General features: G+C 47.2%; 1 protein-coding gene across 2 annotated transcripts in view; it reads left to right on the forward strand.

Annotated features, from left to right (window-relative positions):
* Positions 1 to 370: 370 nt before the first annotated feature.
* The window catches only part of LOC118112310 (protocadherin-1), a 159,444-nt gene continuing 145,149 nt past the window's right edge, over positions 371 to 14,665 (forward strand). For both annotated transcript variants that reach the window (XM_035161512.2, XM_035161515.2), the window contains exons 1-2: positions 371 to 1,081; positions 12,696 to 13,527. In XM_035161512.2, coding sequence (XP_035017403.1) covers positions 12,718 to 13,527 — 810 coding nt within the window. In that variant the 5' untranslated portion in view covers positions 371 to 1,081; positions 12,696 to 12,717. The remainder of the gene's footprint in view (positions 1,082 to 12,695; positions 13,528 to 14,665) is intronic.

Raw genomic sequence — 14,665 nt, forward strand, 5'->3', positions numbered from 1 at the left:
GCATCTATTTTATTTCCTTGTATGTTTGCGTGATGAGGCTCGAACCCGCTGCGTGAAAACACCGCAAAACAAAAACCCTGTGATGAACATGTTACTGAGGGAAAAGTCAGAATGTTGCGTGATGACACGCGTCAGTGAGAAAGTCACGCACATGAATAAATGACAGGAATGTTGGGGAACCCACTGAGAGTTAGTTGTTGGGGTGGATGCTCGCTCCTCCCCCTCCTCCCTGTGTAGTGTATAGAGAGGAGTGTATATGGTGGGGGGGTGAGGGGGGAGGAGGGTGAGGGAGAGAGAGAGAGAGAGAGAGGAGAGAGAGAGAGAGAGAGAGAGAGAGAGAGGAGCGCGGGCGCAGTGCTGTGGACTCACTCCTCTCTCCCATCACGCACGGTGCGGCCGCGCAGGACCGGCAGGCGGACAGAGTTTGTGGCGGCAGAGCGGCGACCGCGCGTCGGCTTGGACACTAACCGGACCCCCGCTGGAGCCGGTGACTCCCGGACCTACCGGACACTTTTTTTAAACGATTACTCTTTTTCCTCCATCTCTCTTTTCCCTCCTCCCTCTCTTTTTCTTCTCGTCACTCCCCCGCCCCGGTGCTCCGTCCGTCCGCCGCCACATCCAGCACCACCGCCTCCCCGAGCGTCAGTGCCAAGCGGCGGAGGATGCTGCGGCTGTCGGTGCACGGTGCCCGGTGGTGACGCTCCCTCCACGGAGTACCAGAGAGCGGGTGACAGCTGTCCCTCCCCCCCCACACGGGTCTTCCCCCGGCTGGGCTCCAGCTCCAGCCCCGCGGAGAGAGGAAGGACCGGCGGGTCGACGCGCAGCGCAGCGGCGGTCGTGACAGTAAAAGTGGACAGAGATTGTGAGAGGAATCGGATAATTACCCCCCCGCCCGTCCCGCTGGATTGTTTGATTTGTTTCCAGGTCTTTTTCCCCGGTTCGGTGGATTGTTAATTCCGGGTGTTTTCCCCCCCCCCGGAGGTCTGGAACGGCTCCGTCTGGGCACCGAGGAGGAGCGGAGCCTGTAGCCGGGGCTGGAGCGCTCAGAGCCGGGGAACCGCGCGGCTCACACCCGGTCCAGGTAGGAAGTTCCCTCCACAGCACCAGTCCACACTGAATCTCACCCTGACCCGTTTTCACATGCGGAGACTCGGGTGCGAGCTCCGGACGCGCCCGCGCGGATCCTCCTGTCAGCGCGGCGCTGCGGGGGGCGCTTTACGCACGAGAGCAGAATCTGTAAATCCACTTTAAATCTCTTACATTTCTCACGTACGACGACTTGTTATTTAACAAACACGCAGACTCGATGCAGGGTGGACGCGTGAAGACGTCACGAGCCGCCGAGCTGCTGCTTTTTAAAAACACTTGTTGGTTAAATAAACCAATTTAAAGCGATTGATTGTTCATATGCAGCTTCTAATCTCCTCTGATGGGGATTCTACCAATATTCCACTACAGGGGCATTGATCCCTATCGATCCCCTGCACATTACCCCCCCCCCACATTACCTCCATGTCTGCAGTGGTAAAAAACAGCTTCCTGTGGGTCACTTCTCTGACTGGGAGTGCGTGCTGGGGAGGGGGAGTCCAGTGGGATGTGCGGTTCCTCTGGTGCGCCATCACAGCGGGGTTTCATTACGGCTCCATCTGAGGCAGTGGGAGTTCTGCAGGGACTCAGAGTCCACGGAGCAGACTGTAAAATGGCAGTAGTAATAATAATAATAATAAAAGAGAGAGAAGCTCGTCGTGATAATCAGAGGTTTTGTCTTCGCACTGTGATATTGGAGCTAATCCTCCTTCAGGGACTCCTGCGGCTGCTTCGAGCAACAATACACCACCTTCATGTGAGGCTGCTGGGGAGGCAGGGTCCTCCCAGTGTCTGTGTGGGCACCTGAGGCCTCTGGGGCACCTGTAGATTCACGGCTAACCCCCACCCTCTCTCCATGTTTGCAGTGTGGTGTTTCTCTCGCTGTGTTTGTTGTTAACAGGAGATTGTAAATCCTAAATAAAGGCGGTGGAGTTAGGGATGAGGAGAGGCAGGTGGAGATGACGAACACCCACCACAGCTCCGAGCAGTGTGTCACCGGAGGGGAATCCAGTCCGTCCGGTCCCTCCAGTCCTCCACCGCCTCCCTGCTTCCTCCTCCCTGGGCTGTGGCGGAGGGAGAGAAAGAGGGTGGGCGTCCGACCTGCTCTACATGATAGAGAGTGAGAGAGCGATGGAGGGAGGGTGGGGGAGTCGGGTATTTACATGCAAACTGCGTCCGCCTCTCCCTGACAGTGAGCAGGGGCTGTGTGGTAGTAAACGCCGCTGCCGTGGTCGCACGCTATCAGACGAGCCGTGCGAACGCTAATGGGAACGTGGGCCTGTTTCTGTTCCCACACTTGACCTTTGACCCCCGTTCCCTGTCACCTCGTTCTCCTCGTTCCTTGAGAAACACTCCAACGACTCTGGTGTCGCATGAGAAATCTCCCACTCCGCGTTGGAGGCTGAGCCGGTGTTTCTCCGGAGCTGTGGGAGCGTCCACTGTGGTTTCTGGACGTTTTCTGGTAAAAAGAATCTGTCGTGTTGTTTCTCGTGGGTTTAAGCTGCAGTTAAACCTCTTTGCTCCACGTTATTGTCAGAGAAATGTTCTGCAAACACACGAAAAGCTCATTAAAGCCCCGGGGTTCAGATTGTGGTTTCAGGTCAAACTGGAGGTTCCTCCCCCGCTCGCTGCTCTGGTTTCTACCCCTGTAAACATAGATCCATGTTTGAGGTGGAGATACTCTCTCTGAGGTTTGCGGCCGGTTTTGGGCGGCAGGCGCGGTGTCACCCGAGCTGCTGCCGCCGCGGTGTCCAGGGGCGAGGTCTGAGGTTTGATACCCAGCTCTGGGATTCCTCTCTGCCTCCTCTCATTTGGTGGCGCATCCATCCAAATTTTGACCAGATGAAAGCGACGGCAATCGACACGGTCGTCCTGAGGCAGGTGGGAGAGGGGGGGGTCGAACAGTGTCCGTTCTGCACATTTTCGCGTAGAAATCGTGGATCTGAGCGAGCCGTGTCGTTAATGCCTGTCATTAAAACGGGAGCTGGGAGGGTGGAAATGGGTTTGGTGTGTGAAATGGAAGCGCCCGCACACACTCACATTTCTGCTCCGTGGAGAAAGAAGTGTCCACGCTTCCGATTTATGAGTTTTCACGGCTTTTCTTCCTCCTGCCCTCAGGTGTGACGACGGCAAAGAACTGACAGTGACACACAGAAGCAACGTTTCCAGCACATTCTAATAAAATACAGACCACAGTCGACCGGGGAACTGGGTTCTTCTTCTCTTTGTGGAAAACCAGCCGTTAGTCATGGAACGGTCACGTCTTCGGAATCTCGGGACATTTCACAAACACATTTCTTTCTTTTAAAAAAAAAACTTTCATTTGTGGAGTGACACGTCAATGACCTGAATTTTAATCAGCAAATTTTTTTTAACATTTTTAGACGTCTGAGGAGGTGAAAACATCCAAATTCTGACTTTAACAGCAAAAGATTAGAAAACCGTTTGATTCGTGTCAGGGTGAAGAGTTCGGAGGGGACGGCTCCATTTGGCTTCGTTTTCCTCCTCGTTTAGAGTCCAGGGTCAGCTGTCACCCCCCCCACCACCTTCCCAGAATCCCACACTGCTCACATCACTGTCACTCGGTGGATTATATCAGGCCACGAGCCTTCGATGTTGGGAACAAAATCTTGACCTGCTGAGGACGCCAGGAGAAAAGGTTTAAATAAATCCCGCTCTAGATTCTTTAATCCAAAGCGAAAAGCAGAGAATCTGATGCCAGAGGTTGTTTTTGTGCCGGAACAAACCCGTTGTGACAGCTGTTATTCACGATGTCATCCACCTGACGCTGCTGTCATTGTTTCGGCAGCTCTGATTAAAAACATGAAACCCGGTGGTGATGGTGGCGATGGCGGCGGCGGCGGCGGCAGTAGAATCCTCCTCCTGAGGGAATCAGGAACATCACGTTTCATGTGCCAGTCGGAGCAGCGCCGCCGTCGGACAGATGGACGCTCGTCGTCCTTTCCGCCTGTAAATGGATCCGAAAGCACTTTTATTGAGCCTGAGCTTTTATTGCCGTATTGATTTATCTCTCTTTCTTTTTTTGTGTCAGTAGAAATTGGGGTTAAAATCAGTTTGACGGTTTTGGAACTCGCTGCCTGCTCATTTCACACCCCTGCACGGGAACAGAAACTCAGCAGCCGATGCACGAACAGCTGCGAGATGGAAGCGGCCGCATGCGATGAGCTTCCACAGCCACGAGGCTGCAGCTCCTCATCAATTCTATTTCTGAGCAATTTGACGCTTTTTGTTTTTGGTTAATCGTCAAGAAAATAGTGGAAATACTCAAAGATGTTAAAATTCAGTGTGATAAAAATGAAAAGAGCCAGAGATCCTCAAATATCACGATCACGTTGTTTTTAAATGAGTAAAATGAATTATTTTCCAAATAGATTATTTTTGGACGTTCGTGAAACGGTGAACGAAACCTGTTGATTCTTAGTGTGATGACTTTAATCTGATTATTCTTAATTCTTTGTTACTAATCAACCGAACAGTGTCGAGATCAAATGTCGTCATTTTTCCGATTAACGGTCCCAAACTTAAATATTGTAAATTTGCTTTTGTCATTTAAATCAGCAAATTTACAAACTTTTACCATTTTACCTTCAAATCTTTACCGAAAACATTTTATTCGTGTATCAAAGTAGTTGATAAGTTGAACTAATCGATTTATTGACCAGTTGTCGCTGCTCCGTTCTTTAAAGTTTATATTGAGATTAATTAAATTAATTCAACTTAATTGTTTAAATCAAGCTTTTATATGTTATACAACACGTTTTAATTTTCAAATGTGAAATAAAAAAACAAACAAATTGAGAGGATTCTGGAAAATTATGTTTAAAACGATTATTGATGATTTTACTTATAATTATTATATATCGGCCTCGGAAATCCAGTTGTAATCTGTCGGAGAAATAAAACAAGTTTAAATCTATAAATCGAACCAAACATATAAACTTGAATCTACTCGATCGTGTTTTCCTTCATATTAATCTAAAGAATCGAGCGTGTGGTTTTTATTTGCGTGTTTTTTCCGTCGCACTCGGGGAAACGGCAGCAGAGTGTTTTTGTTCTCGTGCCGTCGTCGGACATGTGGAATAAATATGTTGCAGTGGATTTAAAGCGTTTTGATGAAGCCTGATCTTTGCTTCATACCAGCCTGCTGTTCATCTGCCATCCACTCCCATAATCCCCCTTTGCTGCTGCTGGAGGATCAGCGAGTGCATGTGTGTGTGTGTGTGTGGATCAGCGGTTCCACTGCACATCCTGTCACTAAAAGGTCACACGTTTGATCCCTGAACCAGATTTCCTGCCTCGGTACCTCTGGGCAGCACTAAGGAGACAATGGCATCGAAACCCGGTCGTGAAACCATAAAAACCAGTGAGTCAACGTTATTTAATCCGACGTTTCGAGTCTGACAGTGAAGTGGCCGCTCCAGTGTCACGTTTCACGGTGACAGAGACAGTGACACACACAGTGACACACACATCTACACAAGGCGTGGACACACTAACAATGTGACCTGTGTGCAGAGGCTCAGGTGTGTTCAGGGAGATTCACTGTTTTAAACTCACAGACTGTAAATAAAGACGGACGACACGCCTCCACTTCCTCCCGCTATCCACAAAAGGTAGAAACATTTATTCAACATCTACTTGGATTTTGTAGTTTGGTCCATGTCCCGCCTGCTAACATGGAGGTTTACGGCCTATACTGCGGACAGCCACCAGGGGGAAATGGAGATTCTTTGGCTTCCATCTTTATTTACAGTCTGTGGTTTGAACTCGAGCTAAAACATTTATCTGGAAGGAGATTTTTTATTGTTTTAAAACTTAACCAAACGTGACGAGCGGCAGGTTCAAACGCCGCCCGCATTCGTACGATTATCCTATTCTGATCTCTGGCATCAGTTGAGACAAGACATGAGACATGTGGACGACAAAACAAACACAAACACACACACAAACACACACACACAAACACACAGGTGGTGTCAGGAGGCCAAAAGGCTCTGGCAACAGTTGGCTGCTGCATCTGAATAGGGAGGATGTGGGTTTTTGTGTACACGTGTGTTTGTGTGTGTTAATCTGGATCAAACAATGGTAGTGAATAGAGTAATCCCCTTTGTGCTGCGAGGGGACCACACACACACGCACACACACACACAAACACACACAGTGGACTGTCCAGAGAGCTCACCTCATAAACATCCTCCTCATCTGAGATCTGAAAACATCAAAGCATCTTTTGATTTTTCTCTGTGTGTGTGTGTGTGTGTGTGTGTGTGTGGTGATATTTAATTCAAGCAGTGTGTAGTTATGTGTGAACACGGAGCCCTTGACATTCAGGTTATTGTAGTTTATGCTGTGTGTTGTCTGCTGAACACACACACTCAGGTGTGAAAACACACACACAGGAAGTGGTCTGTGATGTGGAAACGGCCGCAGGCGTCGTGTTGCCAGATTTCTCAGAAACGTTGTCAGACGTTAACGTTGGAAATTGGTCTGATGATGTTTCCTGTGTAATTACTGAGGAAATTACTGGAATTAAAACGTGACACGAAGTGATCGTTCCACCTTTTATGTAACACACGTGGTTTTATTTGGTTTCGGTCACAGACGAAGTTTCACTGTCACCGGATTTCGTGAGGAAACTGTCATTTGCTAATTAGATCAAATGAGCAGCAGCAGACTGAGACCAGTAAGAGGAAGTTTCCAGTCCGTCGCCTGTTAGAAACCTCATCGACACGTCCACTCGCTCACTGGGAAGCTTCCAGACATTTCACCAGGAGGCTGCAGGAGACGTTTCCTCTGACGTTTGTGTTTTCACGTCCTCAGAAACGAGGTCTGGTCAGCCGACGTGTGTCCTCACAGTCTGTCTCGTAGCGGAGAAGGTGTCGGACCGACTCGTCTCTGGACTCTTGCACTTTAGGTTAAAACATGAAAACACGCGTTGCAGCTGACCAAACAACCCGTCGGCCTGAAGGAGACAAAGTCTGAAACGGTCAGAACTGTTGGATTGAAACCTTGAACTCTTGTCGAGTTCAGGTGAACACGTTTGAAACCAGTTCATCCTTCACCAGTAAATGTCCAGAGTTTGTTTAGATTCGACCTAAAGGACGTGTGGCTGTGCTGGGGGGGCGGGACCGTGGGGAAGCAGCCAATGAGGCTCTTTGTTATGGAGACGAGGGCTATTTGATTGAGGAAGAGGGGGGGGGGGGCAGACAGGCTGTACTTTATTGGCTGGTGTTTTCTTGTTTTAGTTACTGGTGCAGCTCAGTGTGGAGAAGTTCAGCTGCTCCTGCCATCTTTAAACTTTAATCTGCCCAGTGGATCGATCTGAAGGTCAGTGGTTCAGTGCCGGGGTTTCTAGAGGAGTTCCGTACAGTGAGTTTCGTTTCTTCTTGTTTCGATGTATTTACACCAGAGACGTGAAATTCATCAGCGTCTGTAATCAGATTTTCTAACAGCCTCCGAAGATGTGATTTGATTCACAGGATTATTTTTGCATCAATATTCTGAGTCTTGATTTGTAGCTTATTTAATTAAGTGGATCTGGTGGTTTTGTCTATTTAACACTATTCAGTTTATATTAATAACCCAAAATTAAATTACACGTGGCAGAAGATTTTATTTATGTCACAAGCAGTTGTGAAAATAAGCTGTTTTATTAATATGTGGTATAATTTACAGTCGTTTACAGCAGTGTGGTTGTGTAGCTGTACAAACATCAGTGTTTGGATCAGAACTCATAGATTTGTTCGAGCTGCTCGTGTCAGTATTGATTTATTAATGGTTTATTAACAGTCTTAATAATCAATTGATGTTTTCAAGTCAAGATGCTGGTTCCGTCTTCATCTCTGGTTCCAAATGTGAATATTCGCTGGTTTTATTAGTTTTGAATAACCATTGATAACATTCCTCTGTTTGTCATTAAAATAAGACACTTGAACGCATCACTTCGGGCTCTGGTGAAAAGACGGAGGAAGTTTGATCCATTTTCAGACATTTTATCAAACGATCGCTTGAGAAATGAGTCGACCGATCAGATAAATCAATAACTTTAATCTAAATAAGCCACAGTCAGTTTAACATGAAGTCGATCGTGTTGTTTCACCCGGTTTGTTTCTCATCTAATTTCCCGATGATTTATTTGATCTGAATTGTTTTTTTTCGACAAAAAATATCAAATTAAATTCAGATGGAATTGGAAACAAACGAGGAGCTGGTGTCAGCAGATGTTTTATTCAGCAGGAGCTCGGTGTGTCTGTGACTGTGCCTCCTGTAATGTGACCTAATGCAATGTACAGTGGTGGAGCGTCGGCACATTAACATGCAAACACACACTCTCTGAATGTCAACACCGAACACACACTGGGAGGTAACGGGACCGTTCGGCTGCTTTGTGATGGATCGCTGTCTGCACACGCCCTCTCTCTCTCCCTCTGTCCTCCATTGTGAGGCCGTGTCTCTCGCCCGCTCCAGCTGCCGACTCAACGACTCAGGCCGTCGCTGCTCGGCATCACAAAGAGGAACGTTACTGTCCTTAATCCCCCCCCCCCACCCCCACCCCCCAGGCCCCATTCCTGTGTCTTTGTAATGTAACACACAAACACACACAGAGGCTGGCCGTGCACACATACATGCACGTGCACACTCACACAGGGTGGTTGGTGGGTTGGTGAGAAAGTTTCAGACTGTGGGAAAAAGGACGAGCTGGACGATCTCTGGCTCACCCGGCACCGTCCCCGAGGAGACAACACACACTCACACAGACTCACACAGACACACACACACACAGCAATCAGTACATGTGAACACACATATCAACATGTGTTCATCAACAAACAGGAACTCGCTGCACTTTGATTTTTCTCTCTCTCTCTCTCTTGACGTTTGACCCTGAGATTTATTTAGACCCCGAAACTCTCACGACCCAGAATGCTTTTCTTTTCATAAAGACGCGAGTCCACATGTTTCAGTTATTCACAGACACTGAAACCAGCGGTGGTTGCTTTGTGTACTTCCCGTCTCGCACCTCGTTTCTGAGCAGTCAACAGTCAAAACCTAAATCTGACTTTTTCACCAGTTCTTACTAATTAAACACATAGAACGTGTCGATCCAACATATTTTTAAATATGGAAACACAAACAACATATTTCTTAACTCTCGCCACTGTGCGTTAGCGACGTGTTTTTCGCAGCACGTAACGAAATGTCATGACGTCAGCGTGATGCGGTAGAAGACGGAGGCCTCGACTTTCGGCTGCAGAAAGAGCGAAGCTTCTCAATATTACGTTTTTTTATTTGAGATCGATTAGAACAGGATCACGTAAACAACAGTCTCCCATGATGAGTGGTTTCAGGGGGTTAAAATACCTCCTGTCACTTTTCCCATCACGTCTTTCCTGATTTATTTTCACCTGCAGGAGAAGCACGAGGTCACAGTTCAACCAACTCTCCACGTAAACGCACAGGAAACGGACATTTACCACGAACAGTGTCACTGGTGACCTGGAAAATCAGTCAAATATCATTTATTTTAGAGTTCATAGTCACATCAGGGCCGTTTCCATGGTAACACACCTTATAATCAGTATATTTATGGTCTGTAGTAAACGGTTAAATGGTTGCAAGTAGATATTCTTCCTTTTTTATTGTCTCCCATAAAGACTGTTGTCATAAACCTGTTAGTACATGTTTATAACGTGGTAATAAGCTCAGTGGACAATTTAAAGTAAAGTTTTTTATTACGATCACAAAACAAAATATCTGTTTACACCAAAGAAAATGTGACAAAGTCCAATTTAAAATGTAAATTTGGTGTCAAAGCAGCTTCGTCACAACACAGGCGACAGTTTAAAAACACGAAATCTGTAACAAATTAAACAAATCAAAACACTTTTCACACGACTCGTCCGACGCTGGTGCCGTTTCGCTCAGTTTGTCGCAGACTGGACGTCGGCCAGCGTCGTCTCAGCTCCGTTTCCATGGAGACGTGTGAAATGGGTTCAGGGGTCAGAGGTCGGCGGTTCGAGGGTATTTGGCAGCTCCGGAGAAAAATGTGAGAAAAGAAACACACACACTTAAACACACACTGGGGTATTCACATGCACATTCACACTTGCAAACACAGTTAAACCCCCCCCACACACACACACTCATTCACACTCATTCACAGTCATACAGGGGTAATTAGGTGTGTGTTTGTGTGTGTGTGTCACAGCAGGGGGCAGAGCAGTCGACACTTGTGTCGAACAAACGCACAAAAGCAACATTTGCTGCTTTTAACCTCAGTTGTTTTCAGCTTTTCTTCGTTTTCTATCATTTTAAACTGAATCGGTTTGTTTTTGTTTGGTTGTTTGGACGAAGTTCGGATCCGTGGAAACTTTAGATTCTTTGACGTAAAGACGAATTGACCAAAGAATCCAAAATACAAGCACAGTTTAATTAGTTTAAATCGACTAATTAATCAGACACCATTTCCTTAACCAAATAAATGTTTTAGCCGTTTTAAATTGGATATACATTTTTAATAAGAGATAAATTGCAGTTGTGAACATTTGTTGGTCAAACAAGTTGAGAAGTTTCCAGTTTCTGTGACGAGTGTTTTAAAGTTGATAAAGTTCAGGCGTCGGTTCGACTCTTTGCTTCTTCCTCACTCTCCTTGTTGAAGGAAGGGATGTGAGCTGATGTCCCCTCGACGCTCCGATCTGTGTTTCTGTGTAAAGACGAGTAGACGAGATGTTGTGATGCGTGAAAGGTCGTTGACATTAAATTAACTTTATTAACACAACTTCACTTTGTGAACGGCTCAGATTGTTGATTCGTTTCATGTCGTTGACTGAACGTGCACAAGGCTCCACGTTCGTGTTTCGGATAATAGGCTCAGAAAATACAAGACTTTGCTCCCACACACACACACACACACACTCACACACTCACAGTAAACTCAGTGTTGCAGCAGTCAGAGGATGAGGAGGAGGAGAGCATCAAGACTCCCTGCTCAGCATGCTGATCCATGTTGTGTGTCTGTCTGTGTGTGTGTGTGTTCCTCCTCAAATCAAGGGCGCGAGGAGAGAGAGAGAGAGAAAGCGCTCTCCAGATTAACCTCGGCGACCTGCAGCGCGGCGTAGGGAGGGAAGTGAGAGAAGTGAGATAGAGGTGAGGAGGAAGAAAGAGTGAGTGTGTGGAGGCTCAGACGAAGCATCACGAACACCAGACGTCAGGTGAAGAGTCGGTTTGTCAGTGAAATCTCTGAGCATCGATCGCAGGGTCCGATCGGATCAGCGGAGAGAAAGGTTTTCTCCAGGGAGACAAGGAAAGTCTGAAAAACGCTCAATAGATTCGGGGCCTTAAATGGACGAGAAAGAGGAAACATAACAAGTTCAAACATTAAAAAGAGGCAGAAAATACACAGGAAACAACGTGTTAATGTTAACGTGGTTAAAGATTTACGTCCTAAATGATGTTGAAGCAGATCAGAAATCTGTATTTTTATTTTTCTCCCTTAGCAACATTTAAACAGTCTTAGATTTGAGTTCATCTTAGTTGCAAAGAGCCTCATGAGTTAATAAACACTGAATTTACAGGACATTTTAAAAAGTAAAGTCGTGTTGGTTCAGAATCTGTCGAGCGCTGAATTTCTTTAACGTCAGATTTCAAAGTCTCAAATAGGTTTTTTAGCTTTTCACTTTGATGTTAAAATCCTTCGTCTGTTTGTTCGTTATCCTCTGAAGTATTTGTTTCTAATATTTTATAAATTTCAGACAATACTCGTCCGTCAGTTCCACTTCGGGTCAGTTTGTCGAGTCACAGCAGCAAAGGGGGAAGTAGAAATAAAAACATCAGGAACAGTAAATATGCAAAGATACAAGGAAACAGGAAATGTAGAAAGTAGATCTATATACAAAGTAATCTGAATATTTACAGTATTGCAAAGTTGAATGAAGTTAAACCTGAAGGAGTTTCTCTTGTTGTCCCAGATGTTTGGTGCGTGTGGTTTCATTTGAGGAAAGTGGGCGCTGCCACTGACGCACAAACACAAACCTTATGGGTGTTCGACAACGATCGAGACCTTAAATGTTGTTTCTGTGATGGAAACTTCAGCAGCCAAACAGTCTTTAGCCTGATGAGTCAGTCGTGACCTGATTCACTCCAGAATAATCTGTTGGGCCTCGACTGAGCCTCGTGCTCCGTGTGCACGTTTGTGTTTCAGTCCTTAAACGTGGTTTTACTGCGTTGAGCATCTGCATAGATAGAATGGCCTCAAACTTCTGGACGTGGACACACAGTGAATTATACATCATGTGGACGTCTCTGGACTTTGGAATGTAATTGGCACCTAAATGCAAAAGTAGAGGAAGTGATGTCGAACATATCTGAGATGCATATCCCAAAATTTGTAAATCAAATTAGAACCTCGAGCTTTTGGTTGATTTCATCAGTCGCCTGAACGACACAGTCAGAAAAGTTTGGGATCCTCCCGTCGTCTGTTAGCGAACTCAGAAGCTGTCGTTGTGTTTCTTCATTAGTTCGATTGTTCACGTGCCACCGACGCTGAAAGGCTCAAACGTTCATCTGTTTTCTCCGTCTGTCTCTTTCAGAGCGGTGCTGTCGTGCGGAGACATGGCGGCGCTGAGGTGGGAGGTTCCTATGTTCCTGGCGGTTGTCCTGCTGGTCTCCTGTAACGCTGCACCCACCGACATCCTTTATCGAGTTCCTGAGGAGCAGCCGCCCAACACGCTGATCGGCAGCTTGGCGGCAGACCGGGGCCTCCCCGACACCGGCCACCTCTACAAGCTGGAAGTCGGCACGCCGTATCTGCGGGTGGACGGCAAGACCGGCGACATCTACACCACGGAGATCCCCATCGACCGCGAGACGCTGAGCGACTGCCGCAACCTGTTTGATGGCGACAAATGTTTCCTGGAGTTCGAGGTGTCGATCACTGACATGGTGAAGGGCCTCGGCATGGGGCCACGGCTAATCGAAGGCCGCATCGAGGTGCTGGACATCAACGACAACACGCCGCAGTTCTCCTCGCCCATCCTTTCCCTCTCCATCCCCGAGAACACGCACATCGGCGCCCTCTTCTCCATCCCCATGGCCACCGACAGGGACTCTGGCACCAACGGCGTGGCCGAGTACGCGCTGACCACCGGGCCTGACGCCGACCAGCTCTTCACCCTGCAGGTCGCCGTGGACTCGGACGAGAAGCTGCCGCAGCTGGTCGTCATGGGCAACCTGGACCGCGAGAGGAAGGACTCGTACGACCTGAACATCAGGGTGGTGGACGGCGGGAAGCCGGCGAGGGCGAGCAGCGCTCTGCTGCGGGTCACCGTCACCGACCAGAACGACAACGCTCCCAAGTTCGAGAGGAGTCACTACGAGGCCGAACTCCCGGAGAACAGCCTGCTGGGTCACTCTGTGCTGCAGGTCCGTGCACAACTCACACACCCGTCTCTACTTAGGTTTCTACTCTCGGTGCATGTGACCTGCAACAGTCGATTCACTGATTAGTTATTATTCATTCTTAATATTTCATTGATCATTTAAGTTCTTATATCAAATATCCAGAAAGCCGCAGGTTCCAGTTTCTAAAAGAGAAGATTTGCCGCTTTTCTGAATCAATGTTTCCTGCATTAATTTAACCACAAGACTTTTACCTTTAACCATTAAACACATTTATGCTCCCGTGTGATGTTTGCGTGCTTCTGGCTTTAGAGCCGGATGAGACGTGTGCACGTTTACTATGATTTTCAAGACACGTGGCTGATGAAATACATCGTGATTCACTGAAGCAGATTACAGCAAAGTTTCACTGACGAAAACAACGATGAAAATAACTTTAACAACACAGGGGCGAAGAAATATTAAATATTAAATTGACAGAAATATTGGTAATTCTGTCAACACCGAGATTTTAGAGCGATTTTATTTCATTCATCGCCTCAGGTATTAATGTTTTAATCTTATCTGAACTAAGGTTCAACCTGTTTTATTAATTTATGTATTTATTGATGAAGCTGATCGATAAGGATGAATCAGATAAACAGATTGTTGGGTTTTATCCCTTTAAGGGGAGTTTCAGGGGAGAATATCTCCACCAGTGAGTTTTTAATGGGAGGAGTAAAGTTCAGACCTGGAATCAGTTGAGCAACAGTTTACTCCACGTGTCTCTGTTCTCACATGAAACTCGTTAAAAGTTTAAGAAAGTGAGTTGTGTTCACGTTGGTGAATCCAGACTCTTCCTCGTGTCCACTGAGCGTTTCACTGGAACCTTTGGCCCCTGGAACGCTGAGCCGGGCAACACGCCGCAGCGACCGCACATAACATGCTGCTCAATTGTCCGTACAGACAGATGGTGCGGCCGAGGTGAAGCAGGGCGTGGGATCGCCGTGTGTAGTCACACATTAACCACTGATTCAACTTCACCTTTGAGCTCTTGGCGCGGGGGCGGCGGTACGTGACGTGGCTGCCGGCGGAGCAGAGCGGGAAGGTGAAGTTTGGTTCAGCAGCAAAACAAACAAAACCAAAAAACCCAACCTCGCTGTATCATCCGCCGCTGCTCGAT

The sequence above is a fragment of the Hippoglossus stenolepis genome, chromosome 7 (assembly GCF_022539355.2).
Source record: "Hippoglossus stenolepis isolate QCI-W04-F060 chromosome 7, HSTE1.2, whole genome shotgun sequence".
Taxonomy (NCBI): domain Eukaryota; kingdom Metazoa; phylum Chordata; class Actinopteri; order Pleuronectiformes; family Pleuronectidae; genus Hippoglossus; species Hippoglossus stenolepis.